Here is a 26,797-nt window from a genome sequence, read left to right as displayed (position 1 = left end):
GTTTGGCGGCCGTAAGTCGGTATGGGGGTACCGAAATTGGTGCATGACTGCCGGTTTCAATTTTGTGTTCAGCATATGGAGTTGGAGGTCCATTTTCTTTGAAGACGTCTGCGTACTCGTCGATAGTCTCGTTGAATATGTTGCGATCTTTGCCTTGGTACATCGTGCCTTCTTCGGGTCGTAAGTGCAACGATGAGATAAATATTTTGCGTGGGCCGCCGGGGAAAAGATCCATTTGCGGCATCTCTTCATAAGCGTCGGCGATGGCGACGTTAGCGTCTCCCCACATAAATTGATCTGCGTGCCGAGCTTGATACACGTTCCATACCCCGTGTGGAGTAATAATACCGGTCTGTTGTATCTGTGGGACAGGTGGTGCCGGACCATACCCTTCGTAGATGTCATCATCTTCCATGGGTTCGATCATTGCGTCCAAATTCATTTCTTGGAACACCGCTTGGACCTGTTCTTTCGTGGGCGTCTTATGTTTGTCCATATCTACAAACGGATGACGCCGATCGGGACGATCCCGGAAGTAGAAATATTTGCCACACAGGTCAGGGACCACCTGGGCGTCTTCCAAGAAGTCTGCTCCCAGCAGAGTACGTGTGTTGTTGTTGGTTGACAGGACTATGAAAGTGGTTTTCACAATCCTGCCCATGACCGCGACGTTAGTGGTTATAGAAGGAACCACCAGGTGCCGAGTTGTACCATCAGCGAGGGTAGCTAGCACGGGTTCTGTCTTGGCCGTGTGTCCCGTTTTCAGCAGGTGGTGGTACAGTGACGCGCTGGCTACACTGTTGCAGGCGGCGGTATCTAGGTAACCGGTTCCCTCTGAGCCGGCGATGTTGACTTGGATCGCTGGACGCGACCGTGGTATCAGTGTGGTCGCTTCCACGGCACAGAATGCCATGGGTTCTGTACTCGGCCCATTTGATGTTGGCTTGGGGTTGCAGTTAGGGCAGTTGCGTCGGAACACCCCAGGACGATTGCAACCGTAACATTTAATTCCCTCAGCCGGGTTCTGTGGAGTGGAGCTCGATGAAGGTGGCATTTCTCGCTTTTTCTTACGGCATTCTTGCTCTTGATGACCGAAACATCGACAGTAGTCGCATTTCGGTCTGGAAGCGCGAGTACCGTGTTCAGTCGTTTTGTGGCCTGCAGGTTCGACTACCGTCTTCTTACTTCCCTTCCTTTCTTGTTCGCCGTCTTCAACAGCGCGAGCTTTGTTTAGGAGATCAGCAAAGCTCGTAACGCTGGTGCGCGTGACACGGTCACGAATTTTGTGACGGAGGAGGCCATAAAGAATGTCTATCTGCCATTCTTCATCCAACTCTCTAGACATTCTGGACATCTTCTCCCGCTGGATGGTGACGTATCTATCTGTTGTCATGTCATCTGGTTGGGGTTGGTTGAAGATATCGACGAAGAGGCGATGATTCGGAACCGTTGGTGCGAAGGCACCCCGTATTAGCTTTACGGTTTCCTCCCAGGTTGTGGCGTTTGCCTTTACGCCGTTCCACCACTGCAGAGCTTCTCCCCTGAGAAGCAGTGGTAGCGTTTCGATGGCATCTGCATCAGCGATCTTCTCCACCTTTTTGTAGAGAGTCGAAGCGATGATGAATTCATCGACAACCGCGGCGTTTCTGGTACCGTCGAAGCGTGCCGAGCACTGGCTAAAATGCTTGGACACCTGGACCTGCGGTGCTTCAGGTGCTTGTGGAGTCGTTCTTCGCAGGTGGTCGATCAGTTGCTGAAACTGCTCATTCGACATCTGCAGTGCCATGTCGGGGTTCAAGCGAAGACTTCTTCGAACTGTAATCGGCGTCGTGGGCGCAATATTGAAATCTCTTGGCGGGATTCGGGCCGCTACGTTGGGCGTCAGTTATAACAACTTAACTCTGTTAAGTTTTAAATGTCTTTATTTACAAGGAATATAATTATTACAGTAAATTGCCTTTGGGGTCAGGACCGCTAGCCGGTGCTCTGTCTCCGCAGGAGTCTTTCTCGCTTGTTCTTTTGGGATTGGGACCGCTGCCGGTGCACCGCTCTCAAAGAAAAGTCTTATTGAAAGATCAAGAAACCAGTGCTCGTTGTTGGTGGCGGTGCATCTTATAGAGGGTTGCGGGTGACCGTTACAATACAGCGCTGAGCTGGACCAATGAATCGTGAGGGTGGTGGAGTGGGGTCTTTGGCCGTTATGTCCGAGAAGGCGACGGTGGTGCCTAGGCAGAGGGTGGGGCGGAGCGCATTGACACTATTTTCGTTACAAGAGCAAATATGTATAAAGTGGAACTTCAGAATATCTTCTAAAGAATGGAATACAATGAATCCGAGGACTCGCGAAAATCAAAAGAAAAATGTGGAAAGAATGAAAATCATTTAAGAATATACATTGTAATTAATTAAATTATTCATCTAGTCGGTTGTTTTACTTTGTGAACATATGTCTTGATATCTGTCATTCCCTAACGCCTTTTAATGATTTGACATTTAACCATCAAGTCCAGACACACGTTCGTAAGCTCGTGCCAGCCGGCTAGATAAATAATTTAATTGAATTCAAAGAATAAGATCAAAATATTAAAGAACTCAAATCGAATCTAGGAAGAATTTAAAGGTATAAAAATTAGAAGGAAGATGAAGAAACTTGGGAGAACCTAGTGAGAATGGAAAGAAATGCCCAGGAAAAATCTAAGAATTTAAAGCGTGGAAATATTGTGAAAGAACAAAAATAATGAAGAAAATTTAGAGAAATTGACAGAAATCAGGAACACGGTAAAAAAAATTAGATGGACTTTGAAATATGTAAAGAATTTGAGAATTTGGAAAAATTTTAACAAATTCTAGAAAAGAAAAAATGTATAAAAATCTATAGGTTTTATACAATGAAATTTTAAAGAATTTAAAAATAGGATCTAAAAAGAATCTAAAGAGAATCTACAGTTTTGTCTAAAAAATCAAATTTAGAAGATCCGAAAAAGTTTAGACTGAATCCAGAAAAAATCCAAAATGTTTGGAAAATTTAATAATATGTATAGTGACTGTTACTCTGTGAACGTATGTCTTGATACCTGTCATTTCCTAACATATTTCAATTATTTGACTTTTAAAAGTTAAGTTTATCCACACGTTCGCAAAATGCCAGCCGACTAGACAAATAATTGATCACTATGTGGAAGTTAATGGTATAGAATGACATAAAGAAAAGGAAAGCCAAAGAAAATCTAAAGGCATTAAAAATATAAGGAATATATTGAGGATGGAAAGAATCAAAAGAGTTTAAAAGTCTTGAAATAAAGTAGAGAAAATCTAGAAAAATTTGGAGAGGTACTTCAAAATATTCTACGATCTTAAAAGTACCGAAAAGAGCAAAATCTAGAAAATCTGTAGTCAAACAGAATCGAAACAAATATCTAAATAGAATAGAAATATTAAAAAAAAATGAATTTTAAGGAGCTGGACATTCAAAAGAATCGCATTTAAAGATTGTAGAATTTAGAGAAAAACCTCAAAAAATTTAGCAGAGAATTAGAAAGTATTCTGAAATAAATTCAAATAAGAAAATTGAAACAGAAAAAGAAAAGAAAGAAGTATTGTTAAATTTACCAGTTCCATAATCTATAATCCAAATTTTCTTAATACGTAAGTATAAAATATTTTCAGTGTTATTTTGGTAACTCTGTATCTGTAAAAATTCTGCATAATGGTGTCAAAAATTGTTTTTACATTGCTACTAAATTACGTAACAAACTCAAGACTCGCCTATGTTTCTCCGGTCTTTCATTTAACCCGTTTAACCAATTTAAGAATTTTCCGTAATCCACTGAATTGTTAGTAAATTGCTTTCCACCAGTTTAACAGAATTTTCCAAGGATCAAATAGCCGTGCATGTCTAACTCTAGTAATTTAACCGCTTAAATTTCACCCAAATCTAGAAAGGATGGTATTAAATCATGATAAATTGTATGCATGCATAATATGCAAGAGAAGCAACAAAGGAAACGTTGGAATGGATAGATCTATTAAAGTTTAAAATTAATTTAAATCAGCTCCGGCACATCTGGGCATTGGTTTGGAGATATTCCAGCTTTCGAACTTCCGCTGATGAGCTCCCTTCAAAAGTGTATAAATATTCTTTCAACATTTTAGTTGCAATTTTAATTTGGTAGTGCTGCTTCAATCCGCTTTATATCTAAAAACCGGAACGTGATCTGCGCTTGATGCTGTTGCAGCAACGCTCTGAAACTTTCAAGAGCTATAGACAATTATAAGTTTAAACATCCCTTAGCTCTCAGGCATGATTAATACATTGCATGGCTAATTACAGTGCTTTGATTATTACCGCTTGAAATATAGTATAATCGCATGTCGACGCTAGCTTTTTTCCAAAGTAATTAGAAATTTGAAATCATAAAGAAGAGCCCGAGCTAAACTCATTCGCAACACGCAAATCGATACCAAAGCATTTTCTCACGCTCTTTTATAAATTCTTAAAAAAGCAGCTAATTATGTTACAATCTCTCGCGGCGTTCGCTTCAACAGGTTACTTAATAACTCCATTCTTGAGGTTTTTATTAATTATTTAACAACTTCGGTTGTGTTTTCAGATCCATGACTCCACGTACGGCACTGGTTCAGACGAAGAAGACTTTTTCAGTGTGTACCATCAAAGCGCCGCCGCCAACGCATTACTGTACGTTGGCTTAGGAACTACAGCAATTGGAAGTATAATCTTCTTTGTTGGTACTGGAGAAAAAGGCTTCAAGACTTTAGAACTCCGCCTAATTGGGCCTACTTTAATCGCTTGTGGCCTGCTCTGTTGCCTAATCCGTGTGTTGCTGTGCGCTTGTCCCTCTACATGTCTTAGGAGGAGGAAGAAAACACGACTGAAGAATAATGCTTGCCCACACGCTTCCAGCAGGTAAGGAGAAAATTGTTGGTCCGGCGCATCCGCCAATTTTCACTCGTCGCGATTTATTAGTTTCTAAAAGTTTTTGACACCTGCAGTTTACATCATATTTACAATTTATCACAGAATTTCAGAACTTTCCCTTGAGGGGATAAAAACGAGGGTAAACAAGCGGTGAAGTTTAGGGTAATTAATTAAATAACAAACAGCTGCGGATCTTCGGCTTTTTTCACTTTTTTGTAATGTTCTGTTTATTGGCTTTGAAAACGGATTTTAAGCTTTATTAATTCACTTTTCCCAATTTTCAATTTTTTAATACTGTGTAGTTGCGACACAAGCATGTTTTATCTACGATCCATTTACAACAAATTTTTACTAATAAAAATTTTATTAAAAAAAATACAAACATACAAGTTACAAGACACAGTGAAAACGAATTTCACTATTGCGTCTTGAAGTTCAATCTTATCCAATGTTCAGGTTCTTTCTAAGAAATGTTAGGAATTGGAACCATTCAATTCTTTCTAATTTTTAGGAAGATAATTAGTACAAATCTGTAGATAAAATCGTCCGTAAGCTCAGGATGTAAAGCTAAATACTTACCTAAAACTTTCCTCATAGCGTCTCTATTTAAGTTTCACACTAATTTGCGTTACTTTGCAAAACTCTTCATTGTACAGCTTGGGATTAGTGGCACTGTACATTTTCAAAGACCAATTTTCTTCTTTATAAGAAATTTAACAGTTCAAATATTCGTACGCATTTTGATTGCACCCCGTATAATAACTTATTATTTTCGCAGTTTCTTTTTTTTTCGGTTCTTTAAGTATTACCTTTGCTCCACAAGTTTTCGCCTTTTGTACTTTTTTATCTTTGATCAAAGCATCCAATTTCCATTTAGTAGTTGCGCTCGTCTTCCTAGTTATTTGTTGCGTTTTTTTATTAATCGGGACTCAAAGGAAACAAAAAACAATTAAATAAACCAAATAAAATCAGTGTTGGCAATAATCTAGAGACGTACTCAATGAAATAATTAACATTTTTAAGTGCACATAAGATCATCAATCAATCTCTAATTTTTTAAAGTTACCGTAAACACCCAACAAGTCGTCATTTTGTAAATTTGGAGGACGTTTGCTTTCATCCACTTCCATTTCATCCAAACTATCAAATAATTTTTGATGACATCTAAACATGTCGTTAAGTAATTCTAAAATACTCAAGCTATAGTGTAGTAATAGTCAAAAATTCGTACCTTCAAGTACAACCAGAGATGGTCCTTCACCTCCGAACTCTTTAGGTAACATTCTGAGAGGAATTAGTTTTTTCAATTTTTCTGCATCTGTTAAAACATGTATCTAAAAAATTGTCTTAGCACCACTGATACAATCATCGAAACGACGTACTCTGCTAAACAGTTTCGGTTTCATGAGTTTTTTTGCCAACGCCAAAATGTTTTTTCCAAATGGATGCATATTTAATACGTATATTCCTGTAATTTGCATCGACAAAATTTTCTGAAAATTGTACAATCAAACTTTGATTTTAACACATGGACGTCGGTTCCACTAACTTCGTACAATAGAACCACATTATAAAGCATCGTCGGAGTGATCTTCAGAAATGTAGGAATAGTTAACCCTTTGCAATCAATAATAATCAAGTTTCCGAGTATTACATCCTCTCTTAATCTCATTTCCTGAATGGCAATCATTCTCTTAAAAAAATTCAAAGGTTCGTTCATTTTTATCAAACTCTCGTTCCTAAGTTTAAAGTAAATAATTCTAGACAAATCGTCCGTGAGCTCGGAATGCATCACTAAAAACCTAAAAATATTTCCTGTAGTTTTAATTTGAGTTAGATGCCACCAAATTTACGACTCTTTGCAGAATTCTTCAGTGTACGGAAGTTTGGGATTGCTGGAAACGAACAGATCTTTTAACAAATTTGTTCGAATCGTGTAATAGTTGTTGATTTTTTGCTTGGCTAATTCGACACTAAACTTGTTAAAAAGAATAAAGTTTCGTAGAGTTTGAGTATCTAAAAAGCTAAATAATAATAAAGTTACATTATAATAATTTTTTTACTTGCCTAACATATCTGGCAAGTGTGGTTGCGTCTTCAACCAAGTTCGTAGTGTGGCCACATCTTCGTCTAAGCACTTTTGGCTTCGGTCGAACTTTTTAGCGGCTTTTTCCCAAGTTTGGTCACTTATTCCAAGAGAGTTCATGTTTGATTAAATGGAAATATTATTTTTCAATAAAATGTGTTTTTTTGATAACTGGTTGTTTTATACAAAAACAGAATGTGATAAAAAAAATATAAATACCTAGACCTTGACTTGTTTAATATTTTTGTGACCCTGAATAATAAGTTTTAATCACATTTTTATCATATGCATATGTATTTTTTAATACAAAGCAATAAACTAGCGTAACTACTCTAATAAAATTAGAAATTCCGGTGACCAATAATATTTAGATGCAAGTTTAAAAAATTGTTCTTTGGGTCGCACGAGTTTACGATTCTAGATTTTTAATTTTACCCAATTTAATGTCTTTATGATTCACATTTTCTCATTTTCAATGCCTTGAATTGTTTGTTTAAAGAACTGTTTACATTTTTTAACTGTAATATAATCTTTCTTGTTTTTTATTTGGTTTTTAAATTTTTAAACTTTTTAAACGTCTCTGATTTGTAGCGACTCTCTTGAATTCTCTTGGTTCTTTAAATTTTTAATTTTCTGATAATTGAAATTCTTTGGGTTCTTCAGAACCTGTGAATTCTTAAAACGCGTTTTTCTCAATTATTAGATATTACAGTTCGGGATTAATGGCACCGTACACTTTCAAACACCAATTTTCTTCATTATAAGAAAGTTATCTTAGATATGATACATTTTTAATATTCGATCATGATAAAGTATACCAGTTCAAATATTCTTACGCATTTTGATTACACCCTGTATAATGGACTTATTTTCTTCGCAATTTCTTCCACTTTTTCTGTTTTACAACTATTACTTTTGCTACACAGTTTTCGGTTTTGTATTTCTTTCATTCTCTATCTATGTTAAGCATGCAATTTCTATTTAGTAGTTTTGCTCATCCTCTTAGTTTTTATTGCATTTTTTTAATCGTTTTTTATTTGTTTATATTTTATTGTAATTTTTAAATTTTAAAGCTCAAAGAAAACAAAAACCAGCTAAATAACCCAAATAAAACTATTGTTGACCCTAATACAGAACCGTACTCAATGAACTAGTACATATTTTTAAGTACACATAAGGCCATTAATCTATTTCTAATTTTTTAAAGTTACCGTAAACACCCAACAAATCGTCATTTTCTAAATTTGGAGGACGTTTGCTTTCATCCACTTCCATCTCATCCAAACTATCAAATAATTTTTGGTAATATCCAAGCATATCGTTAAGCAATTCTGAAATACTCGAGGTATAGTGTAGTAAGAGTCGAAAATACGTACCCTCAAGCTCAACCAAGGATGGGCCTTCACCTCCGAACTCTTTAGGCAACATTCTGAGAGGAACAAACTTTTTCAATTCTTCTGCATCTGTTAAGACATGAATCTAAAAAATTTCTTAATACTACTTATACTATTAATTGAAACGACGTACTCTGCTGAAGAGTTTTGGTTTCATGAGTTTTTTCAACACCGCCAAAGCGTTTTTTCCAAATGGGTGCAAATTTAATAAGTATACGGCTTTAATTCGCATGGACAAAATTTTCTAAAAATTGTTCAATCAGAATTTGATATTAACACGTCGCCGTCGTTACTAACTTCGTACAGTAGAACCGCATTATAAAGCATAGTCGGAGTGACTTTTAGAAGTATAGGAATAGTCAACGTTTTACAATCAATAATAATAGTATCTCCGAACATTACATCCTCTCTGAATCTCATCTCCTGAATGGCAACCATTCTTCTAAAAAAATTCAAAGGTTCGTACGTTTCCATCAAACTCTCGGTTCTACTTTTGAAGAAAAAAATTCTAGACAAATCTTCCGTGAGCTCAGAATGTATGACTAAAAACCTAAAAATACTTCCTGTAGTTTTAATTTTTAGTTTGATGCAACCAAATTTACGCCTCTTTGCAGAATTCTTCAGCGTATGGAAGTTTGGGGTTGCTGGAAACGAACAGCTCTTTTAACACATTTGATCGAATTGTGTAATAATTGTTGATTTTTTGCTTAGCTAATTCAATGCTAAACTTGTTAAAAAGAATGAAATTTTGAAGAGTTTGATTTTCTGAAAGACGCCATAATTATAAAGTTAAAAAAATTTTGTCACTCACCTATGATATCCGGTAAGTGCGGTTGCGTCTTCAACCAAATTCGTATTGTTGCCACATCTTCGTCTAAGGATTTTTTAGTTCGGTCGAATTTTTTAGCGGCTGTTTCCCAAGTTTGATCGCTTATTCCAAGAAAGTTCATGTTTGACTAAATGGAGTTATTTCTTTTCAATTAAATATGTGTTTTAAGTAACTAATAGACTTTATATAAAAACACGATGTGATAAAAAATGACTTGTTTGTGACCCTGAAGAATAAATTTTAATCACATCATTATGTATATGCACTTTTTCATACAAAGCAATAAACAAGTTACAGACAATTATTTAAAACTAGAAATTCCGGTAATTCTGAACCAATATAGTTAAGTTTAAAAAGTCGTTTATTATGGTATGAGTGGCAGGTTTAAACTACGAGTTTACGATTTTAGTTTATACATTTATTTCTATTTAATATCCTTTATATTTCGTAATTTTCTCATTTTTGGTGCCTTGAATTTTTTATCTAAAGAATTCCAAATTTTTAAATAGTAAAATATATTTTTTTTTAATTTAGATTTATTAGATATTTTGAAGTTTTAATAGATAATTGTTATAGAAAACCTCCCTTTTTATACAAGTTTTATCTGTCCTTAATATTCTTTTTTTTAGTTAGGCCCTTATCTTGAATTCTTGAAGTTCAATACTATCTACTTTTCACGTACTTTTTTGTAAATGTTGGAAATTGAAACCATTACATTCTTTCTCGTTTGTATTAGCTTGTAATTAGTACAAAACTGTGAATAAATCGTTCGAGAGCTCAGGATGTAAAACCAAACACTTTTCTCACTCACAACGTCCCAGTTAACGTCTCAGACTAAATTTGTGTTACTCTGAAAATCTCTTCATTGTAAAGTTTGGGATTAACACACTTTTAAAGACCATTTCTTCTTTATAAAACATTAACTTAAGATCTGATACGATTTTCATATTAAACGTCGTGTTGAAATGTACGCATTTTAATTACACCCTGTATAATAATACATTCTTTTTGCAATTTCTTTTTTTTTTTTTAATTCTTTAATTTTAATGCCTTGATTATACAAGTTTCGCCTTTTATACTTCTTTATTTTCATTTAGTAGTTTCAATTTTTCAATGAAACAAAAAAAACAATTAAACAATCTAAATAAAACTATTGTTGACCGTAATCCAGGGACGTACTCAATAAAATAATGATCATATTTTTAAGTGCACATACAACAATCAATCTATATCTAATTTTTTAAAATTTCCATAAACACCCAACATATCGTCATTTTCTAAATTTGGAGGACGTTTGCTTTCATCCCATTCTAGCTCATCCAAAGTATCAAATATTTTTTGGTAATATCCAAGCATACCGTTAAGCAATTCTAAAATACTCAAGCTATAGTCTAATAAGAGTCGAAAATTCGTACCTTCAAGTTCAACCAAGGATGGTCCTTCACCTCCGAACTCTTTAGGCAACATTCTGAGAGGAACAATTTTTTTCAATTCTTCTGCATCTGCTAAAACTTCAATCTAAAAACGATTCTTAAAACAACTTAACACTATTAATGGAAATGACGTACTCTGTTAAACAGTTTTGGTTTCATAACTTTTTTCGCCAACGCCAAAATGTTTCTTCCAAATGGATGCATATTTAATAAGTATATCTGTTTAACTCGCGTCGATAAAACTTTCTGAAAATTGTACAGTAAAACCTTGATAATAAAACATTGCCGTCGGTTCTACTAACCTCGTACAATAGAGCCATATTATAAAGCTTCGTTGGAGTTACCTTCATAAGTATAGGAATAGTCAACCCTTTGCAATCAATAATAATAAAATCTTTGAACATTACATCTTCTCTTAATCTCATCTCCTGAATGACAAGAATTCTCTTTACAAAATTATAAGGTTCGAACGTTTCCATGAAACTATCGTTTTTGCCTTTGCAGTAAATCATTCTAGACATATCGTCCATGAGCTCAGAATGCACCACTACAAACCTAAAAATATTTTTTGTCGTTTCAATTTGAATTAAATGCTACCAAATTTACCCCTCTTTGCAGAATTCTTCAGTGTACGGAAGTTTGGGATTGCTGGCAAGCCACAGGTCTTTTAACAAATTTGTTCGAAACGTGTAATAATTGTTGATTTTTTGTTTAGCTACTTCGACACTAAACTTATTCAGAAGAATAAAGTTGCGCAGAGTTTGAGTAGTATCTGAAAAGCGCAATAATTATAAAGTTAAAATTCATTTTTCTACGACCAGTAAGTAATGGCCTAATGCCTATTAAGTCGTAGATAAAATAGTGTCTTTTACTCGCATGTAATGGATTGATTTTGCACTAGGATGAAATGCATTTTTTCATCCTTATGTAATAATAGCTTTCATTACATCCTCGTTAAAAAATATAGTCCTACTATTTTTACTCACTCAAGATATCCGGTAAGTGCGGTTGCGTTTTCAGCCAAATTTGTAGAGTTTGCACATCTTCGTCTAAGGACTTTTTGGTTCGGTCGAGTTTATTAGCGGCTTTTTCCCAAATTTCGTCGGTTATTCTAAAAGAGTTCATGTTTGACTAAATGAAGATATTTCTTACCAATTAAATGTTTTTAACAATTGGTTGTCTTTATACCAAAATACTGTGTGATAAAAAAATGGTAGAACCTAGACCTTGACTTTTTTGAGATTTTTGTGACTTTGAATAATTTGTTTTAATTACATCATTATGCATTTTTTAATATAGCAATAAACCAGCGTAACAGACAATGAAATGTTTATTACTCTAATAAAACTAGAAATTCCGGTAATTCTGAACTAATTATCAAAATTACAATTTATTCCCCAAACACCAAATTTGACAAAAACTGAATCAGTTTAATCATCGCTCTGATTATGATAGCATTGCTATCAAAACGCGCGTCTGCATTTTTTGTCAAATTTGGTGTTTGGGGAATAAATTGTAATTTTGATAATTTGTCAACAACACCAAGAATTTATCCAATAAATTTTCTTTGAATTCTGAACTATAAAAAATAATAATAGTTATTTAAGATGCAAGTTTATAAAATTGTTTTTATTGCATGCGTGGTTTAAAACAGGAGTCTACGATTCCCGTTTTTTATTTTACCTCTGTTTATTATCTCTCTGATTCACATTTTTCTCATTTTCAGTGTCTTGAACTTTTAGTCTTTTCAGGTATTTTCTTGTAAATATTAGGAATTTAATCTTCTCGTTTTCAAGGTTGTAATTAGTACAAAACTGTAAGTCGTCCGAGAGCTCAGGATGTAAATCTAAATACTTACTTAAAACTTTCCTCAGAGCGTCCCAGTTTCAGTTTCACACTAAATTTGCGTTACTTTGCAAAACTCTTCATTGTACAGCTTGGGATAAATAATACACTTTCAAATACCAATATTTTTCTTTAAAAGAAAGTTATTTTAAGATCGGATAAGTTTTTCACATTCAGTGTCGTGTTGAAACTTAACAGTTCAAATATTCGCACGCTTTTTGATTACACCTCGTATATTGACTTATTCCTTTCGCAATATCTTCCTTATTTTTAGTTTTTTTTAATAATTATTTTTGCTACACGAGTTTGCGACTTTTATCCTTGACCAATGCATCCAATTTCTTGCTAGTATTTTTACTTCATTTTTTTATTAATCGTCCTTCATTCATTTATATTTTATTGTAGTTTTTAGACTGTGGGACTCAAAGGAAACAAAACACAATTAAACAACTCAAATAAAACCATTGTTGACCCTAATACAGAACCGTACTCAATGAAATAATAAACATATTTTTAAATACACATAAGACCATCAATCTATTTCTAATTTTTTAAAGTTCCCATAAACACCCAACATCTCATCATTTTCTAGATTTGGAGGACGTTTGCTTTCATCCACTTTCATTTCATCCAAACTATCGAATAATTTTTGATGATATCCAAACATGTCATTAAGCAATTCTAAAATACTCAAGCTATAGTGTAGTAAGAGTCGAAAATTCGTACCTTCAAGTACAACCAACGATGGTCCTTCACCTCCGAATTCTTTAGCCAACATCTTTAGAGGAACTACTTCTTTCAATTCTTCTGCATCTGTTAAAACATAGATCTAAAAAGTGTTCTTAATATTACTTATACTATTAATTGAAATGAGAAATGTACTCTGCTAAACAGTTTCGGTTTCATCAGTTTTTTCACCAGCGCCAAAACGTTTTTTCCAAATGGGTGCAAATTTAATAAGTATATCCCTTTAATTCGCATCGACAGAATTTTCTAAAAATTGTACAGTGAGACCTTGATATTATCACCTCGCCATCGGTTCCACTAACTTCGTACAGTAGAACCGCATTATAAAGCACCGTCGGAGTGATCTTCAGAAGTATAGAAGTAGTCAACCCTTTGCAATCAGCAACAATGAAGTCTCCGCACATTACATCCTCTCTGAATCTCATCTCCTGAATAGCAAGCATTCTCCTAAAAAAATTCAGAGGTTCGTACGTTTCCATCAAACTCTCGTTCCTAATTTTAAAGTAAATAATTCTAGACAAATCGTCGGTAAGCTCAGAATGCATCACCAAAAACCTACAAATGTTACCTTTAATTTCAATTTGAATTAGAAGCTATAAAATTTACGCCTCTTTGCAGAATTCTTCAGCGTGCGGAAGTTTGGGGTTGCTGGAAACGAACAGATCTTTTAACAAATTTGTTCGAAGCGTGTAATAGTTGTTGATTTTTTGTTTGGCTAATTCAACACTAAACTTATTAAGAAGAATAAAATTTCGCAGACTTTGAGTATCTAAAAGGTGCAATAATTACTATAAAGTTAAATGATTTTTTTTACTCGCCGAGAGCTTCCGGTAAGTGCGGTTGCGTCTTTAACCAAATTTGTAGAGTTGCTACATCTTCATCTAAGGACTTTTTGGTTCGGTCGAATTTTTTAGCGGCTGTTTCCCAAGTTTCGTCACTTATTCCAAGAGAGTTCATGTTTTACTAAATGGAAATATTTCTTACCAATTAGATGTTATTTGAATAATTTGTTGTTTTTATACTAAAAGTCGGTGTGATAAAAAATATCAGAACCTAGACCTTGACTTTTTTTAAGATTTATATGACTCTATTTAATTTGTTTTAATTACATCATTATGCATTTTTAATACACAACAACAAACCAGCGTAACCGACATATATTTACCATTCCAATAAAACTAGAAAATTCCGTAATTCTGAAACGAAGTAGTATAAAAAATAATAATAATTGTTTTTTAAGATGTAAATTTAAAAAAATCGTTTTTTTGCATACTATTGGCGACACCGAAATGTGAACGATTTTTTCGATGACATAGATTTTTCTCCTAATTTCCATAATGTAAATCAGATTTTGAGCAGTGGCGTTCTTTTTGATTTTTTTCTAAACATTTTATATTAGCAGTACAACTCTTACTAATCAGCAGCCACTGCTCTTAACGACCGGTTTTCTTCAAATTTTGCAATCAATGGCTCTTGGTTTTTCGACTACAGTTCAATGTCTAGCCGATTTTAACTAACTACTGTCATAAATTGACATAAATGACAATTAGAAGTGCGCCTATGATTGAAAGTGAAAATTACACTAGACAATTTTGCCGTACACATTTCGTTGTGGTCAATAGTACGTGGCTGGTTTACAACACGAGTTTAAGATTCCAGTTTTTTTTATTTTACGTCTATTTAAAATCTTTATGCTTTAAATTATTCTCATTTTCAGTGTCTTGAATTTTTCGTCTAATCCACTTTTCAGGTTTTTTTGCAAGTGTGGGGAATTAAAACGTAATCGTCTCATTTTTAGGGTTGTAATTAGTACAAAATAGTGGATAAATCGTCCGAGAGCTCAGGATGTAAAGCTAAATACTTACCTAAAACTTTCCTCAGAGCGTCACAGTTAAGTTTCACACTTTTGCGTTACTTTGCAAAACTCTTCTTTGTTCAGTTTGGGATTAATGGCACTGTACACTTTCAAAGACCAATTTCAGTATAGGGCAAATTCAATGTATTTTTCCAAACACGATTACTCGAAAACTATATGAGTTATTTGCTTTCTGTTTTTTGCATATGAATCTGTTCAACGTGCACTATGTTGAATACTATATATAATTTTTGTAAAATGATTCTTTAAGGACTTTTTGTATAATTAAATACGAAAACTTGGCTGAAAGCAAAATAATTTTTAGCATTCCACATGCGTAGTCTAATTTTACATAATTTCGACCCAACAGATTTTTTTAAAGTTAATAGTTTTTGAGAAATCGTGTTTCGAAAATTTTATATTCCAAACATGTTATCCTTGTCTAGCAGTGACATCTCTTTTCTCTGTACCAGGGAGGTCAGTCTGGTAGGTAGAAACGCGGGTAAGGTGCCATAAATCAATTTTGTAGCCGAAGGGATAGTTTACAACTGAAGCTTTTCCATAAACACACAAACTCTTAAATTTGCCTGAAATAAGATTTTTCTCTTTTATTCAAACTGAACGTAGCTTTGAGGATAATCATTTCAAAATTTTGAACTTTATACATATCTGATGAATTAGAATTTTAAATTGTTTTAGAATAGTTTAGGTGATAAATATTTGTCTTTATCTTTATTTTTTAAGGAGATCTCGAACAAATTTGAATATAAGGCAAATTCAATGTATTTTTCTAAACACGATTATTCGAAAACTATTTGAGTAAATTGCTTTCTGTTTTTTGCATATAAATCTGTTCAACGTGCACTATGTTAAATGCTATATACAATTTTTGTAAAGTGAATATTTAATGACTTTTTGATTAATTAAATACGAAAACTTGGCTGAAAGCGAAATAATTTTTAGCATTCCACATGTGTAGACTTTTCAAAATTCATACACGTATTTTGAGAACAACCAGACAGTAGTATAACGTCTTGTTGTCAAAATTATGACTTTGGGGTGGTGAAAAGACTGAAAATTTTCTCGTAATTTAAAGGTTTTAAAAAATAGATCAATTACTAAAACAACAGAATATAATTATTAGTCATAATTTATATTCACTATTTTTTGTTACATTCACAAAAATCTTGGACAAAATTCGAAGATTGCAGGGCATCTATTAATTCTTTTTATTTTCAATTTTTGCAATTACGCAAATCTCTCTTTTTCGGGAAAAATTTAATTTATTTATAAAGATAAACATTAAATAATAATAATGAGATATTAAATAAATAAATATTAAGTTCTAACGGTCGGAAAAACCGAGGTCTGTGGGCAAAAACCGTCGTGTTGAACTGACAGTTTTACCCACAGACCTCGGTTTTTCCGACCGTTTCGTTCCAACCGTCGAAACCGTCGTTCAAACACGTCGTGCAAGAACGAGGTTTGTGGGGCCCTTTAAGACGTAGTTTTTATTTATGGTTTTATTACCGTAGTAAGCAGACTGACTAAAAGATTGCCGTCTACAAATAATGAGGGTTGAAGGGAGATGCTACATTTGACATTTGGATGTTTAAAATGTTTCATATAATTTTTCCTTTACGCAGAATTTTAAAGCAAAATTTACCGTTACAGTTACAGTTTGTTAGATATCCCCTTAAATGTTGTATATGTAAGCGAGTACGCTCCTGTCCAGGGTACGACTCTGGACAACAAGAGTGTCGTGCGCCTCCCAGTGTAGATGGTAAGATTTCATGTAGAGAAGAAGACTTTAAATTAATGAATAAACCGTATATTTTGGGGAAGTTAAAGTGAGTTTCCATAGCCTACCCTACGGTAAAACATTAAAAGAAAGTTATTTTAAGATCTGATACGTTTTTCTCATTTAACGTCGTGATGAAATTTAACAGTTCAAATATTCGTACGCTTTTTGATGCACCCCGTATATTGACTTATTTTTTTCGCAATTTCCTCCCCTTTTTTTTGTTTTTTTATTACCTTTGCTACACGAGATTTTGGCTTTCATCCTTGACCAATGCTTCTATTTTCCATTTAGTAGTTGCGTTCATTTTCTTAGTTTTTTTGTTGCGTTTTTTTTATTAATCGTCCTTCATTCATTTATATTTTATTGTAGTTTTTATGCTTTGGAATCAAAGGAAACAAAAAAAATAATTAAACAACCCAAATAAAACCATTGTTGACCCTAATACGGAACCGTACTCAATGAAATAGTACATATTTTTAAGTACACTTAAGCCCATCAATCTATTTCTAATTTTTTAAAGTTCCCATAAACACCCAACATGTCATCATTTTCTAGATTTGGAGGACGTTTGCTTTCATCCACTTTCATTTCATCCAAAGTATCGAATAATTTTTGATGATATCCAAACATGTCGTTAAGCAATTCTAAAATGCTCAAGCTATAGTGTAGTAAGAGTCGAAAATTCGTACCTTCAAGTACAACCAAGGATGGTCCTTCACCTCCGAACTCTTTAGCCAACACCTTTAAAGGAACCACTTTTTTCAATTCTTCTGCATCTGTAAAGACATGAATCTAAAAAAAAAATTAATACTACTTAAACTATTAATTGACATGACGTACTCTGCTAAACAGTTTCGGTTTCATCAGTTTTTTCACCAACGCCAAAACGTTTTTTCCAAATGGGTGCAAATTTAATAAGTATATCCCTTTAATTCGTATCGACAAAACTTTCTGAAAATTGTACAGTAAGTCTTTTATACTAAACCCTGCTGCAGTCGGTTTTACTAACCTCGTACAGTAGAACCGCATTATAAAGCACCGTCGGAGTGATCTTCAGAAGTATAGGAATAGTCAACTCTTTGCAATCAGCAATAATAAAATCTCCACACATTACATCCTCTTTAAATCTCATCTCCTGAATGGCAACCATTCTCCTAAAAAAATTCAAAGGTTCGTACGTTTCCATCAAACTCCCATTTCTACTTTTGAAGTAAAAAATTCTAGACAAATCGTGGGTAAGCTCAGAATGCACCACCAAAAACCTGAAAATGGTATCAGTAGTTTCAATTAGAATTAGATGATACAAAATTTACGCCTCTTTGCAGAATTCTTCAGCGTGCGGAAGTTTGGGGTTGCTGGAAACGAACAGATTTTTTAACAAATTCGTTCGAAGCGTGTAATAGTTGTTGATTTTTTGCTTCGCTATTTCGACACTAAACTTGTTGAGAAGAATAAAATTTCGAAGACTACAAGTATCTAAAAATCGCAATAATTATGAAGAATAATTCGTTTTTTACTTACCTATGATATCCGGATAGTGTGGTTGCGTCTTCAACCAAATTCGTAGTGTTTCCACATCGTCGTCTAAGCACTTTTTGCTTCGACCGAACTGTTTAGCGGCTTTTTCCCAAGTTTCTTCGGTTATTCCTAAAGAGTTCATTGTCGATGCAATGACTGCAACAGTTTGGATTCGGTTGTATTTGTGGTCGTCCTTGTCCAAAAATATGAAAACTAGACGATAGAAGAAGAACAAGCATATTTGACCTCCACTTGACATTAACTATGTTTTTTCTAGATATTCGAAATCGCGCGACGTGGACAGCGCCGCGCTGCTTTCGAAGAACAAGAAAAAGGTGTCCATCGTCCCCCCTAGCCACCCCATTCCAAGCACGAGCACTCAAGAGTTCAAAGAGGCGCCAAGCGAAAAAATGAGCCTCCCTCAAATCAACCTTCCCGAAGTCGACGAGAGCAAGTTGTCTCGTGAAGACTCCGTCATCGAACTACAAAACCTAGAACTCGTCTACGATATACAGAGTGTTTCGAGTAACGATAGTGACGATAACGGAGCAGTGACTGTTATCGAAACGACGAAATCGTCGAAACTGACGCGGACGAGGGAGCCGGTGAATCGTACGACGAACGATGATATTGAAACTTGTCTTAGTGTCGTCATTGAAAGAAGTGACAACAGTGAAAGCAGTGATGGACCGAAAAATCAAGACGGTGATAAACAGACACACAGCGGAATTGTGTTGAGTCCGTTGCAATTGGGACAATAATTGTTGTAGCTTCGCTAAATGTGGCGGGAGGGCGCGGGGAAACCAATCAAAATGATTTGAAAAGAGGCGATCCGAAACACCGAATCAAAACGAATTTGTTATCAAAATATGGTGCTAGAGTAAAGTAACAGACAATACTTGATCAATGATCAAAATTTTTGATTAGACCGGCGCATCCACCCGAATCAAACTCTTTATGTTGCCACAAAAGGGATCAATAAGTCGTGCCACGAGAAAACCAAAGCCTCGATGGTTTAGGATCGTCTCTTTCCGAAAATAATCAAAAATTTCGCCGCCCTCTGTCGTCGAAATCAAAAACTGTTAGTTATGGAATTGATTATAATATAAACGTAATAACACTGTGGAGGGAGCGTGGCCCCGCCCCTTTCCAGGACGTAGCCCCGCTCGCCACGCCCACAGAACTGATGACGTGTTGTACTAGAACGAAACGCAATTATGATATTTTACGTTGCGTCCTTCCGTTGAAGCAACGTGAATTAAGTAAAGTAATATTTGCTAAATTATTATAACCTAGCGTGCCTGTAACATTATCTTTTCATCCTAAACAAAATTGTTTCGATATGCTTTGATCACGTTTCTTGATAGTTAGTTGTAAAATTCGAATCAGCAATATATTTGGCCTAATTTGAGTCAGCACAATCATTTTATTTGTAGTCACGATTTTGAATGATCATGATTATGATCTTTGCAATCATTCGACAAATAATGATAAAGTATACTTTGCAAGTTTTCGATTTTATATTAAAATTTAAGAGTCGTGGCGGCGTAGATTGTAACCTACTCAATGTACCATTATGATATTTTTCAATATTATTAAGTTTTATGTCAAGGGCGCTTTCTGGTTGCACGACGATGCGCACAGAAATTGACCTTGCCAACGATGTCAACAAAATTCTTTTGTTTTGATTGGTTCAAAACGGCAGAATTGCGTTCAATACCCGAGACTATTACACCTATATGAAAGTGTACATTATATACTTGCTATATTAATAGAAAATATAAAAATGTACGTAAATGTAAAATATTATTTGAGAATCATGTATAAAATACTTTCGTTCGCGGCTTCTCTCACGTTTTTCGTTACCCTCTATTTTATACATGATTGGCAAAAGTAATTATAATAAAGTTATATAGAAAAGCCAATGGATATATAACATAATGGGTACATATCGATTACAAATAAACTGGAGAAAAACTTCCAACTCATTTATTCAAACGAAACCATCGAGATTTGGCACAAAACAACCATAAAACCAAAATAATCTAAACATCAACAGAAAATTACAACGCCTTTACTTTCAATTGCTTCATTTTCGGAGCTCGCTTCTTCGCCTGGCGTTTCTGCTCCTTCTCTTCCCAACGTCTCTGACGCTCTGGGTCTTCATCCGCCATCACTTTTTCTTTTTCCATGCGACGGCGTTCTTCACGTCTTGCAGCCGCAGCTTCGGCGCGAGCTTGGTGGGTCGACTTCAAGAACGCTTCTTCCACGCGTTGGCGGTTCTTGTCCGCCTTGGCCTTGCCTGAAAAGCATTTTAAACTCAGCAAAAGGAGCAACAGACACACTGAGCTGATTACCTTCCTTGGACAGTCTGTATTTTCTCACTTTCTCCATACAATAGAACACCATCACCAATAAAGGCTTAAGTTGGTTCATGGCCTCTTCCAAAGGCATTCCTTTCAACGGCATGTTGAATCCAAACAACAGAACCTTCTGGTTATCAGGCAGTTTCAAAACTCCTGCATCTTCTTGTTGTTTAGGACCAGAATACTGATCAGAAAAGTGGATGTAATCCACAAGTTCCGTGTATTTATTAAGCACAGCGATCAGTTTAGAATCCAACATGGCAGAGGTGGCTTCAGAGATCTCGCTCATCACGTTGAAGTTGGCCGGAATGTTATGTTTATCCCCAGGTCTCCTCTCAGGGCAATAAACACTCAAATCGGCCATTTCTTTGGATAAATGAACGGCAGTTTTCTTGGAAGCAACGCAAAAAACAAAAGTATCCATATCTTCTTTGTTCATTGTGACTTTAATGTGGACTTGATCGAGAGTGGGGCGCATCATCCCTGAGATAATCGCTACGAGATCTTGGCGCTGAAAAATAATTTTGAATTGTCAGTGGTACCAACAAGGATCTTACTTTGATCAGTTTCAGTTCTACCAACATTCCTTCGCAGCAAGTTCTGCCACTACACCACAAAGTGAAAACGTTTTCGCTCTCTTTGACGAACCCGACGTTCTCAGTTTTTTCCAACGCTCCATCGTCGCCAACCAACGAAAAATTATCCTCCAATATCTGTCGGTGGGTTTGCAACCAAACGTTGGCAATCTTGGTATTTTTGCTTTTCCCAGTAGCAAAATTTAAGAAGTAGACTACCAACCCAGCCACCATCAAAATCTCCAACCAATAACTATCCCAATTCGCCCGGAAGTGGATCGGAACTTTTGTTATAGTAATCTTAGGCTCAGTCGCTGGTTTCTCGTCTTTCCCTTCAAAGCCCTCAAACTCCTCCAAATCTTGGAAGTGCTCAAACTCAGAATCATCATCATCTATCACAATATCTGCATCATCATCGAGCTGCACCGCCTCGTGGCTCGACTCTTTGAATTCAGCCTCTGGCGAGTTCTCATTGGAAATTACGTCTTCTTCTGCCTCAAAATCCTCGAATTCCGCAAATTCATTGTCGTAGACGTCGTCGTACTTCGAGGCCGAACTTGCGTAAAGAACGAAGAAAAAGAGCAGACAACGACAGAGCCGCATTTCTACAATAATTAAGTGAGAATTGACGTGGGAATTGGGAAATACTCACGCACTTGTGGATACGAATCGTTGTGACAAGTGAGGTTAAATCAGTTTGACAGGTGACTTACGTAAGCATACCGACGGACGGGACTCTAGCCACCGGTGATGGGACTATAGCCACCGATGATGATTTAACGGGAATAACGAAATTCTAGAAGGAAGAGGGGATCCGGACACTGCCACATTAGCTAAAGGGAGTTTATTTTAGCCGCGCGAGAATTTTCCGGGCTAATTTTAGTCGGATTAAAACTAGAGGTGGATATTGACGGCATCGACCTTGAACTAAAAACATTGTTCTTTAAGTAAAGAAAAAGTACATTGAGGTTTTTACTAGTTGTCGTCTTGATTTCTTTGAGCAAACGTGTTTCGTTGTAGTTTTTACGTTTTTTTTTTTAAATTTTTGGTTTTTGGTTTTTGGGTGGTGGCGCCCCCTTCAAGTGTCAAATGTCAACTATCAAAAAAATGTTTGTTTGACTCCGAAGATCTAAAAAGTGATAAAAAGCCTCTTGCCGTACTGCTAAGTGCACGAAAATCGCTTAAAACCAGCGCGTCATCATCAAACGATGCCGTGTTTGTGTCCACCTTGAAATTTGCATGAGTGCCAAAAATGAGTAAACATATGTACTCCACTGCAAATCTAACAGATAAGGAGCTGAAAGAACAAGGAAATCGTTTATTTAGCCTCCGGAAGTACGATGAAGCTATAAATTGCTACAGCAAAGCAATAGTGAGTGAACTACCCGCATTACAATCTGCGGAAAATTGAGGTTATGTACCTGAAATTTTAGATAAAAAACCCAGACGTTGCTCACTATTTCACTAACAGGGCTCTGTGTTATTTGAAACTATCACGATGGGAGCAGGCCTGTACGGATTCCCGCCGGGCTCTCGACATGGAGACGAATTTAGTAAAGGGGCACTTTTTCCTAGGACAGGCCCTGTTGGAGCTCGAAAACTACGATGAAGCAATCAAACATTTAATGAGAGGTAATTGTACAACGAGTCAACTCTACGAACTACACGTTGCGTGATTTCAGCGTCGGATTTAGCCAAAGAACAAAAACTTAATTTTGGGGATGATATAGCCGCACAGTTGAGGGCGGCGCGGAAAAAACGATTCTCAATACAAGAGGAGAAGAGAATAGCACAAGAGATTGATCTTCTTACGTATCTCACTCGTTTAGTGAAGAGCGACAAGGAGGCACTGGTTGAAAAACTCAAAGAGGAAGGACTGGAGAGTGAAGAGGAAGAAGATAAAATAAGAGAGATTGAAGAAAAATGCGTAAGTAATGTTTTTAGACTGTAAAAAGCGTGCAAATTCGTTATTTCAGGACTCTAATCTCAATGAACTGAACTCACTTTTTATGAAAGTTGATGAAAAACGACGAGTAAGTCCCCCAACAACTGTTATTTTCTTACAGCGCTTTTTTGTAGAAACGAGAAGTTCCTGACTATCTCTGCGGTAAAATCAGTTTTGAGATCCTACAGGAGCCTGTGATAACCCCCAGTGGGATCACCTATGATAAAAAAGATCTAGAAGAACACCTTCAAGTACGTCGTTTCCATTTTTAATTATTTTCTAATTTTTTTATGTTTAGAGGGTTGGTCATTTTGATCCCGTCACTCGTGTAAAACTCACGCAAGATCAGCTCATTCCGAATTTCGCTATGAAAGAGGTTGTCGATGCGTTTCTTGCCGAAAATGAATGGGCTTTGGACTACTAATCCAGAGATTAGCTGAGGATTATTTTTGTATCTTCTTCCTGGACACTGTTATTGAGGCACTGTTAAATTTAGATTTTCAAATATGTTTTGTTCTATCGTTAAGGATGTAATTGTTCGTTTCGTATGATTTGCGCAATTTTTAGTGTAAATAAAATCGTACATTATTAAGAAGAGGCTGTCGGGCGCATCCACCAATTTGAAAACTCCGATTTTGAATTATTTATCTAGTTGACTGTTACTTTGTGAACGTATGTCGTGATATCTGTCATTGACCGAATTCGACCAATTATTTGATGTTTTTATGTCAAGTTCAGACACACGTTTGCAAGGTCACAAGCGACTAGATAAATAATCTAGAAAATGACGAAATTCTAATTTTCTGCGGGTTGTTTATTTATTCAAACTTTTTCTCTCAGTGTAAATGCTAAAAAAAACTTAAAGCAATTAATACTTCTTATCAATTAAAGTATTAGTTATATTAGAACCTTATCAAAGTATCACACAAAGAACGCGCTAGTCATATTTTTATCAACTATGAATTCTCCCTGAAATCTATTCAGTTCGTTCCAAACTGTCTGAAGATGTCCGACACAGACTTAGAGTTCTGGATGACCAATCTTCCCGCAGAGCTGAGGTCAACCCCGATCATCCACCTAGCAATTCCAGGTACTCCCTCTTTTTACGTAAACTCCTATTAACCCCTTTAAAGGATCCCACGATAGCGGAACCTTTGGAATCACCCCCACGTCAAAAATCGCCCCCGATGCCGACGACTTCTTCAACGACATTTCCACGAACGACACCTCCCGCTGGTCTATAACTCAGCATTACACAACACGCCAACAACTGTACAAAGGAACTCGTTATTTTGACCTCCGCGTTTCCACAAGCAAAACGAGCAATCTCTTCTACATCGTCCACAATTTGTACTCAGTACCGGTGGATGTTTTACTCGAAGAAATTAACGCGTTTCTTGAGCTTCATCCCAAAGAGGTTGTTATCATTGACTGTCAACACTTCTATGCTTTTGAAAGTTATGACCACAAACGTTTCGCGCAACTTGTAAAGTTGGTTTTTGGTGAAAAGTTGGTACCGTTTAGTCAAGACATGAGTAGTCTAACTCTTGAGTTTATGACGGAGTCAAATGGGTATCAAGTCGTTTTTGTTTATCGCGAAAATGAAGATCTGGAGGCTCAGTTTTGGCCGTCAGATTGTCTTCCAACGCCATGGCCGAACTCGATGGATCCTGCAGCAGTAGTGGAGTATTTGACGGAGAATTTGAAGAGTAGAGACTACAGTTTTGGTTACGTGTCGCAAATTCTTATGACTCCCAGTCAAAATGATATTCTAAACAATTTAAACGGTACGATAAAATGTTGTTAAAACTAAGAACGCACTTAAAACAACTCTTTTTCAGATAACTTGGTCAACCAATGCTTTTTGCCTTTGGAGGGAGACAAATATAAATGGTTAATAGCTCAGAAGCCTGGACCTGATGGAATTAATGTCGTAATTTCGGATTTTGTGGAGTACGAAGATGATCAGTTTGCCAAAGCTGTGATCGCATTGAATCAAAAGTTGCTTGTATAATTTGTTTACTTGGAAAATAAATAATCATTAATAAGTTGTGTGTTCGATATCGATCTAATTTATCGATCGATTTAGATTAATTTGATCCGTAGATAAGGTGAATGAACTTCTTTAGATTATCTATTTGATTACCAGAGACCTCTTCAATTAACAAAGAGATCTAACACTCAACAATCTGCAACGAATCGCTATGGAAAGATTTATGTCCCGGCGCATCCACCATTTCTGAAAATTAAAAAATTTGGATCCCGGAAGACAATGACACTTCAAGATAAGCATGTAATTAAAAATAGAAACAATAATTCTTAGGAAATCGAACAAAGGAACTGAGATAAAATTCCTGAATAAATATTGAAAGACCAATCTCTCTTTGAACTTTATCTCATTTGACTAGTGAACAACATGTCGAGCAGCGACTTGGAATTTTGGATGACGAATCTGCCCCCGCAGCTCCGATCAACCCCCATCATCCACCTCGCAATTCCAGGTACTGTTGACTGTAAAGAAAACTAAAAAAGCGCGACTTTGAAGGCTCTCACGACAGTGGTACTTTCGGCATCACCGGAGACTCCCCAATAGCTCCAGATAGTGTAGTCAGAGACTTGCTAGGGGATGTAATAGCAAGATGGTCCATAACTCAGTACTACACCACCCGACAGCAACTGTACAAAGGTATCAGATACTTTGATTGTCGAGTGGCCACTAGTACCACCAGCGATCTCTTTTACACCGTGCATGGATTATACGCAGAACCGGTAAATCAGGTGTTTGAGGAAATCAACGAGTTTCTGGAGTTGCATCCAAAAGAGGTCCGTTCTTTGATTGTCGACTTTATCTTCAACTTCTTTCGTAGGTTGTTATCATCGACTGCCAACACTTTTACGCCTGTGAAGACTACGACCACAAGAGATTCGCACAACTCGCAACCTCGATTTTTGGCCAAAGATTAATACCCTACACTGAACACATGAGTGGTCTGACTCTCGAGTCTATGACCGAGTTGAATGGGTACCAAGTCATTTTTGTGTACCGCGAAAGTAAAATAGCTCTGGCAGCTCAGTTTTGGCCTTCTGAGTGTCTTCCTACGCCATGGCCCAACACGATGGAGCCTGCGAATGTGATCAGCTATTTGACGGAGCATTTGAAGAGTAGAAACTACAGTTTTGGCTACGTGTCGCAGATGGTTTTGACTCCAAGCGCGCAAGATATTTTAGAGAACCTAACGAGTAATTTGATGGATAAGTGTTTTCTACCATTGGAAGACGAGAAGTATAAATGGTTGCAAGAACAGAAACCTGGACCTGAAGGGATTAATGTCGTAATTTCTGATTTTGTGGACTATGGAGATGACGAGTTTGCCACTACTGTGATCGGGCTAAATCAAAAGTTGCTCAATTCAAAGAAATTAATTGTAACTTAAAAATAATGGTAATAAACAGCTCCCCCCACC

The 26,797-nt window shown here is 36.0% G+C and overlaps 10 protein-coding genes across 12 annotated transcripts in view; 4 read left to right on the top strand and 6 right to left on the bottom strand.

The window, feature by feature from the left end:
* The window catches only part of LOC148171211 (uncharacterized), a 28,692-nt gene extending 8,291 nt beyond the window's left edge, over positions 1 to 20,401 (top strand). For both annotated transcript variants that reach the window (XM_088042431.1, XM_088042430.1), the window contains 2 exons: positions 4,611 to 4,924; positions 18,725 to 20,401. In XM_088042431.1, the coding sequence (XP_087898557.1) occupies positions 4,611 to 4,924; positions 18,725 to 19,208 (798 nt within the window). In that variant the 3' untranslated portion in view covers positions 19,209 to 20,401. The remainder of the gene's footprint in view (positions 1 to 4,610; positions 4,925 to 18,724) is intronic.
* LOC148171216 (retinol-binding protein pinta-like) lies at positions 5,891 to 8,028 on the bottom strand. Its single transcript, XM_088042438.1, has 6 exons — positions 7,004 to 8,028; positions 6,790 to 6,952; positions 6,486 to 6,738; positions 6,319 to 6,429; positions 6,168 to 6,270; positions 5,891 to 6,122 (listed from the first exon to the last, which is right to left on the bottom strand). Exons 1-6 carry the CDS (start codon positions 7,140 to 7,142, stop codon positions 5,974 to 5,976), a joined length of 918 nt encoding a protein of 305 aa, XP_087898564.1. The 5' UTR covers positions 7,143 to 8,028; the 3' UTR covers positions 5,891 to 5,973.
* LOC148171215 (uncharacterized) lies at positions 8,122 to 9,440 on the bottom strand. Its single transcript, XM_088042435.1, has 6 exons — positions 9,228 to 9,440; positions 9,019 to 9,181; positions 8,714 to 8,966; positions 8,550 to 8,660; positions 8,399 to 8,501; positions 8,122 to 8,353 (listed from the first exon to the last, which is right to left on the bottom strand). Exons 1-6 carry the CDS (start codon positions 9,364 to 9,366, stop codon positions 8,205 to 8,207), a joined length of 918 nt encoding a protein of 305 aa, XP_087898561.1. The 5' UTR covers positions 9,367 to 9,440; the 3' UTR covers positions 8,122 to 8,204.
* On the bottom strand, positions 10,467 to 11,103 carry LOC148171214 (uncharacterized). The gene is made up of 4 exons (XM_088041172.1): positions 10,981 to 11,103; positions 10,814 to 10,924; positions 10,661 to 10,763; positions 10,467 to 10,615 (listed from the first exon to the last, which is right to left on the bottom strand). Exons 1-4 carry the CDS (start codon positions 11,101 to 11,103, stop codon positions 10,467 to 10,469), a joined length of 486 nt encoding a protein of 161 aa, XP_087897298.1.
* On the bottom strand, positions 12,966 to 14,277 carry LOC148171213 (uncharacterized). 2 transcript variants are annotated; one of them, XM_088042437.1, is made up of 6 exons: positions 14,085 to 14,277; positions 13,877 to 13,918; positions 13,573 to 13,825; positions 13,406 to 13,516; positions 13,250 to 13,352; positions 12,966 to 13,204 (listed from the first exon to the last, which is right to left on the bottom strand). In XM_088042437.1, the coding sequence occupies exons 1-6, from the start codon at positions 14,225 to 14,227 to the stop codon at positions 13,056 to 13,058; spliced, it is 801 nt and encodes a 266-aa protein (XP_087898563.1). In that variant the 5' UTR covers positions 14,228 to 14,277; the 3' UTR covers positions 12,966 to 13,055. The 2 variants fall into 2 exon arrangements, with proteins under 2 accessions (XP_087898563.1, XP_087898562.1); XM_088042436.1 differs by having other exon boundaries at positions 13,877 to 14,039; positions 14,089 to 14,276.
* On the bottom strand, positions 17,343 to 18,721 carry LOC148171212 (uncharacterized). Its single transcript, XM_088042433.1, has 6 exons — positions 18,451 to 18,721; positions 18,243 to 18,405; positions 17,939 to 18,191; positions 17,770 to 17,880; positions 17,619 to 17,721; positions 17,343 to 17,573 (listed from the first exon to the last, which is right to left on the bottom strand). The coding sequence occupies exons 1-6, from the start codon at positions 18,704 to 18,706 to the stop codon at positions 17,425 to 17,427; spliced, it is 1,035 nt and encodes a 344-aa protein (XP_087898559.1). The 5' UTR covers positions 18,707 to 18,721; the 3' UTR covers positions 17,343 to 17,424.
* An 18-nt stretch (positions 20,402 to 20,419) lies between the features above and the next one.
* On the bottom strand, positions 20,420 to 22,147 carry LOC148171210 (PAT complex subunit CCDC47). Its single transcript, XM_088042432.1, has 4 exons — positions 22,045 to 22,147; positions 21,371 to 21,993; positions 20,805 to 21,324; positions 20,420 to 20,749 (listed from the first exon to the last, which is right to left on the bottom strand). The coding sequence occupies exons 2-4, from the start codon at positions 21,989 to 21,991 to the stop codon at positions 20,511 to 20,513; spliced, it is 1,380 nt and encodes a 459-aa protein (XP_087898558.1). The 5' UTR covers positions 21,992 to 21,993; positions 22,045 to 22,147; the 3' UTR covers positions 20,420 to 20,510.
* A 284-nt stretch (positions 22,148 to 22,431) lies between these two features.
* Positions 22,432 to 23,928, top strand: STUB1 (STIP1 homology and U-box containing protein 1). Its single transcript, XM_088042440.1, has 6 exons — positions 22,432 to 22,760; positions 22,822 to 23,020; positions 23,071 to 23,315; positions 23,365 to 23,421; positions 23,468 to 23,584; positions 23,632 to 23,928. The coding sequence occupies exons 1-6, from the start codon at positions 22,641 to 22,643 to the stop codon at positions 23,755 to 23,757; spliced, it is 864 nt and encodes a 287-aa protein (XP_087898566.1). The 5' UTR covers positions 22,432 to 22,640; the 3' UTR covers positions 23,758 to 23,928.
* A 97-nt stretch (positions 23,929 to 24,025) lies between these two features.
* LOC148171208 (PI-PLC X domain-containing protein 3-like) lies at positions 24,026 to 25,375 on the top strand. Its single transcript, XM_088042439.1, has 3 exons — positions 24,026 to 24,423; positions 24,467 to 25,120; positions 25,175 to 25,375. The coding sequence occupies exons 1-3, from the start codon at positions 24,339 to 24,341 to the stop codon at positions 25,345 to 25,347; spliced, it is 912 nt and encodes a 303-aa protein (XP_087898565.1). The 5' UTR covers positions 24,026 to 24,338; the 3' UTR covers positions 25,348 to 25,375.
* Positions 25,376 to 25,693: 318 nt separating this feature from the next.
* On the top strand, positions 25,694 to 26,795 carry LOC148171207 (PI-PLC X domain-containing protein 3-like). Its single transcript, XM_088041910.1, has 3 exons — positions 25,694 to 25,834; positions 25,879 to 26,156; positions 26,201 to 26,795. Exons 1-3 carry the CDS (start codon positions 25,750 to 25,752, stop codon positions 26,765 to 26,767), a joined length of 930 nt encoding a protein of 309 aa, XP_087898036.1. The 5' UTR covers positions 25,694 to 25,749; the 3' UTR covers positions 26,768 to 26,795.
* The last annotated feature ends 2 nt before the right edge of the window (positions 26,796 to 26,797 follow it).

Source organism: Gnatocerus cornutus, chromosome 7 (genome assembly GCF_029298725.1).
Source record: "Gnatocerus cornutus isolate USDA-ARS CGAHR chromosome 7, icGnaCorn1.1, whole genome shotgun sequence".
NCBI classification, from domain to species: domain Eukaryota; kingdom Metazoa; phylum Arthropoda; class Insecta; order Coleoptera; family Tenebrionidae; genus Gnatocerus; species Gnatocerus cornutus.
The sequence above is the reverse complement of the archived record's forward strand: the minus strand, read 5'-3'. Positions and strand labels throughout refer to the sequence as shown.

Coding starts and splice junctions, on each gene's coding strand:
- LOC148171216 (XM_088042438.1), bottom strand. CDS start 7,142: ATGAACTCTCTTGGAATAAGTGACCAAACTTGGGAAAAAGCCGCTAAA. Junction 6,953..7,003: donor ACACTTGCCAGATATGTTAG/GCAAGTAAAAAA, acceptor TTAGCTTTTTAG/ATACTCAAACTCTACGAAAC. Junction 6,739..6,789: donor GAAGAATTCTGCAAAGAGTC/GTAAATTTGGTG, acceptor AAATATTTTTAG/GTTTTTAGTGATGCATTCCG.
- LOC148171213 (XM_088042436.1), bottom strand. CDS start 14,227: ATGAACTCTCTTGGAATAAGTGACGAAACTTGGGAAACAGCCGCTAAA. Junction 13,826..13,876: donor GAAGAATTCTGCAAAGAGGC/GTAAATTTTATA, acceptor TAACATTTGTAG/GTTTTTGGTGATGCATTCTG. Junction 13,353..13,405: donor AACCGAAACTGTTTAGCAGA/GTACATTTCTCA, acceptor AACACTTTTTAG/ATCTATGTTTTAACAGATGC.
- STUB1 (XM_088042440.1), top strand. CDS start 22,641: ATGAGTAAACATATGTACTCCACTGCAAATCTAACAGATAAGGAGCTG. Junction 23,316..23,364: donor GAGAGATTGAAGAAAAATGC/GTAAGTAATGTT, acceptor TCGTTATTTCAG/GACTCTAATCTCAATGAACT. Junction 23,585..23,631: donor ATCTAGAAGAACACCTTCAA/GTACGTCGTTTC, acceptor TTTTATGTTTAG/AGGGTTGGTCATTTTGATCC.
- LOC148171214 (XM_088041172.1), bottom strand. CDS start 11,103: ATGAGATTAAGAGAAGATGTAATGTTCAAAGATTTTATTATTATTGAT. Junction 10,925..10,980: donor ATATGGCTCTATTGTACGAG/GTTAGTAGAACC, acceptor TACAATTTTCAG/AAAGTTTTATCGACGCGAGT. Junction 10,764..10,813: donor AACCAAAACTGTTTAACAGA/GTACGTCATTTC, acceptor AATCGTTTTTAG/ATTGAAGTTTTAGCAGATGC.
- LOC148171212 (XM_088042433.1), bottom strand. CDS start 18,706: ATGTCAAGTGGAGGTCAAATATGCTTGTTCTTCTTCTATCGTCTAGTT. Junction 17,881..17,938: donor ATGCGGTTCTACTGTACGAG/GTTAGTAAAACC, acceptor TACAATTTTCAG/AAAGTTTTGTCGATACGAAT. Junction 17,722..17,769: donor AACCGAAACTGTTTAGCAGA/GTACGTCATGTC, acceptor TTTTTTTTTTAG/ATTCATGTCTTTACAGATGC.
- LOC148171208 (XM_088042439.1), top strand. CDS start 24,339: ATGTCCGACACAGACTTAGAGTTCTGGATGACCAATCTTCCCGCAGAG. Junction 24,424..24,466: donor CATCCACCTAGCAATTCCAG/GTACTCCCTCTT, acceptor ACCCCTTTAAAG/GATCCCACGATAGCGGAACC. Junction 25,121..25,174: donor TATTCTAAACAATTTAAACG/GTACGATAAAAT, acceptor ACTCTTTTTCAG/ATAACTTGGTCAACCAATGC.
- LOC148171215 (XM_088042435.1), bottom strand. CDS start 9,366: ATGAACTTTCTTGGAATAAGCGATCAAACTTGGGAAACAGCCGCTAAA. Junction 9,182..9,227: donor GCACTTACCGGATATCATAG/GTGAGTGACAAA, acceptor GGCGTCTTTCAG/AAAATCAAACTCTTCAAAAT. Junction 8,661..8,713: donor ATGCGGTTCTACTGTACGAA/GTTAGTAACGAC, acceptor AACAATTTTTAG/AAAATTTTGTCCATGCGAAT.
- LOC148171210 (XM_088042432.1), bottom strand. CDS start 21,991: ATGCGGCTCTGTCGTTGTCTGCTCTTTTTCTTCGTTCTTTACGCAAGT. Junction 21,325..21,370: donor TAGAACTGAAACTGATCAAA/GTAAGATCCTTG, acceptor ATTATTTTTCAG/CGCCAAGATCTCGTAGCGAT. Junction 20,750..20,804: donor ATACAGACTGTCCAAGGAAG/GTAATCAGCTCA, acceptor AATGCTTTTCAG/GCAAGGCCAAGGCGGACAAG.
- LOC148171207 (XM_088041910.1), top strand. CDS start 25,750: ATGTCGAGCAGCGACTTGGAATTTTGGATGACGAATCTGCCCCCGCAG. Junction 25,835..25,878: donor CATCCACCTCGCAATTCCAG/GTACTGTTGACT, acceptor GCGACTTTGAAG/GCTCTCACGACAGTGGTACT. Junction 26,157..26,200: donor TGGAGTTGCATCCAAAAGAG/GTCCGTTCTTTG, acceptor CTTCTTTCGTAG/GTTGTTATCATCGACTGCCA.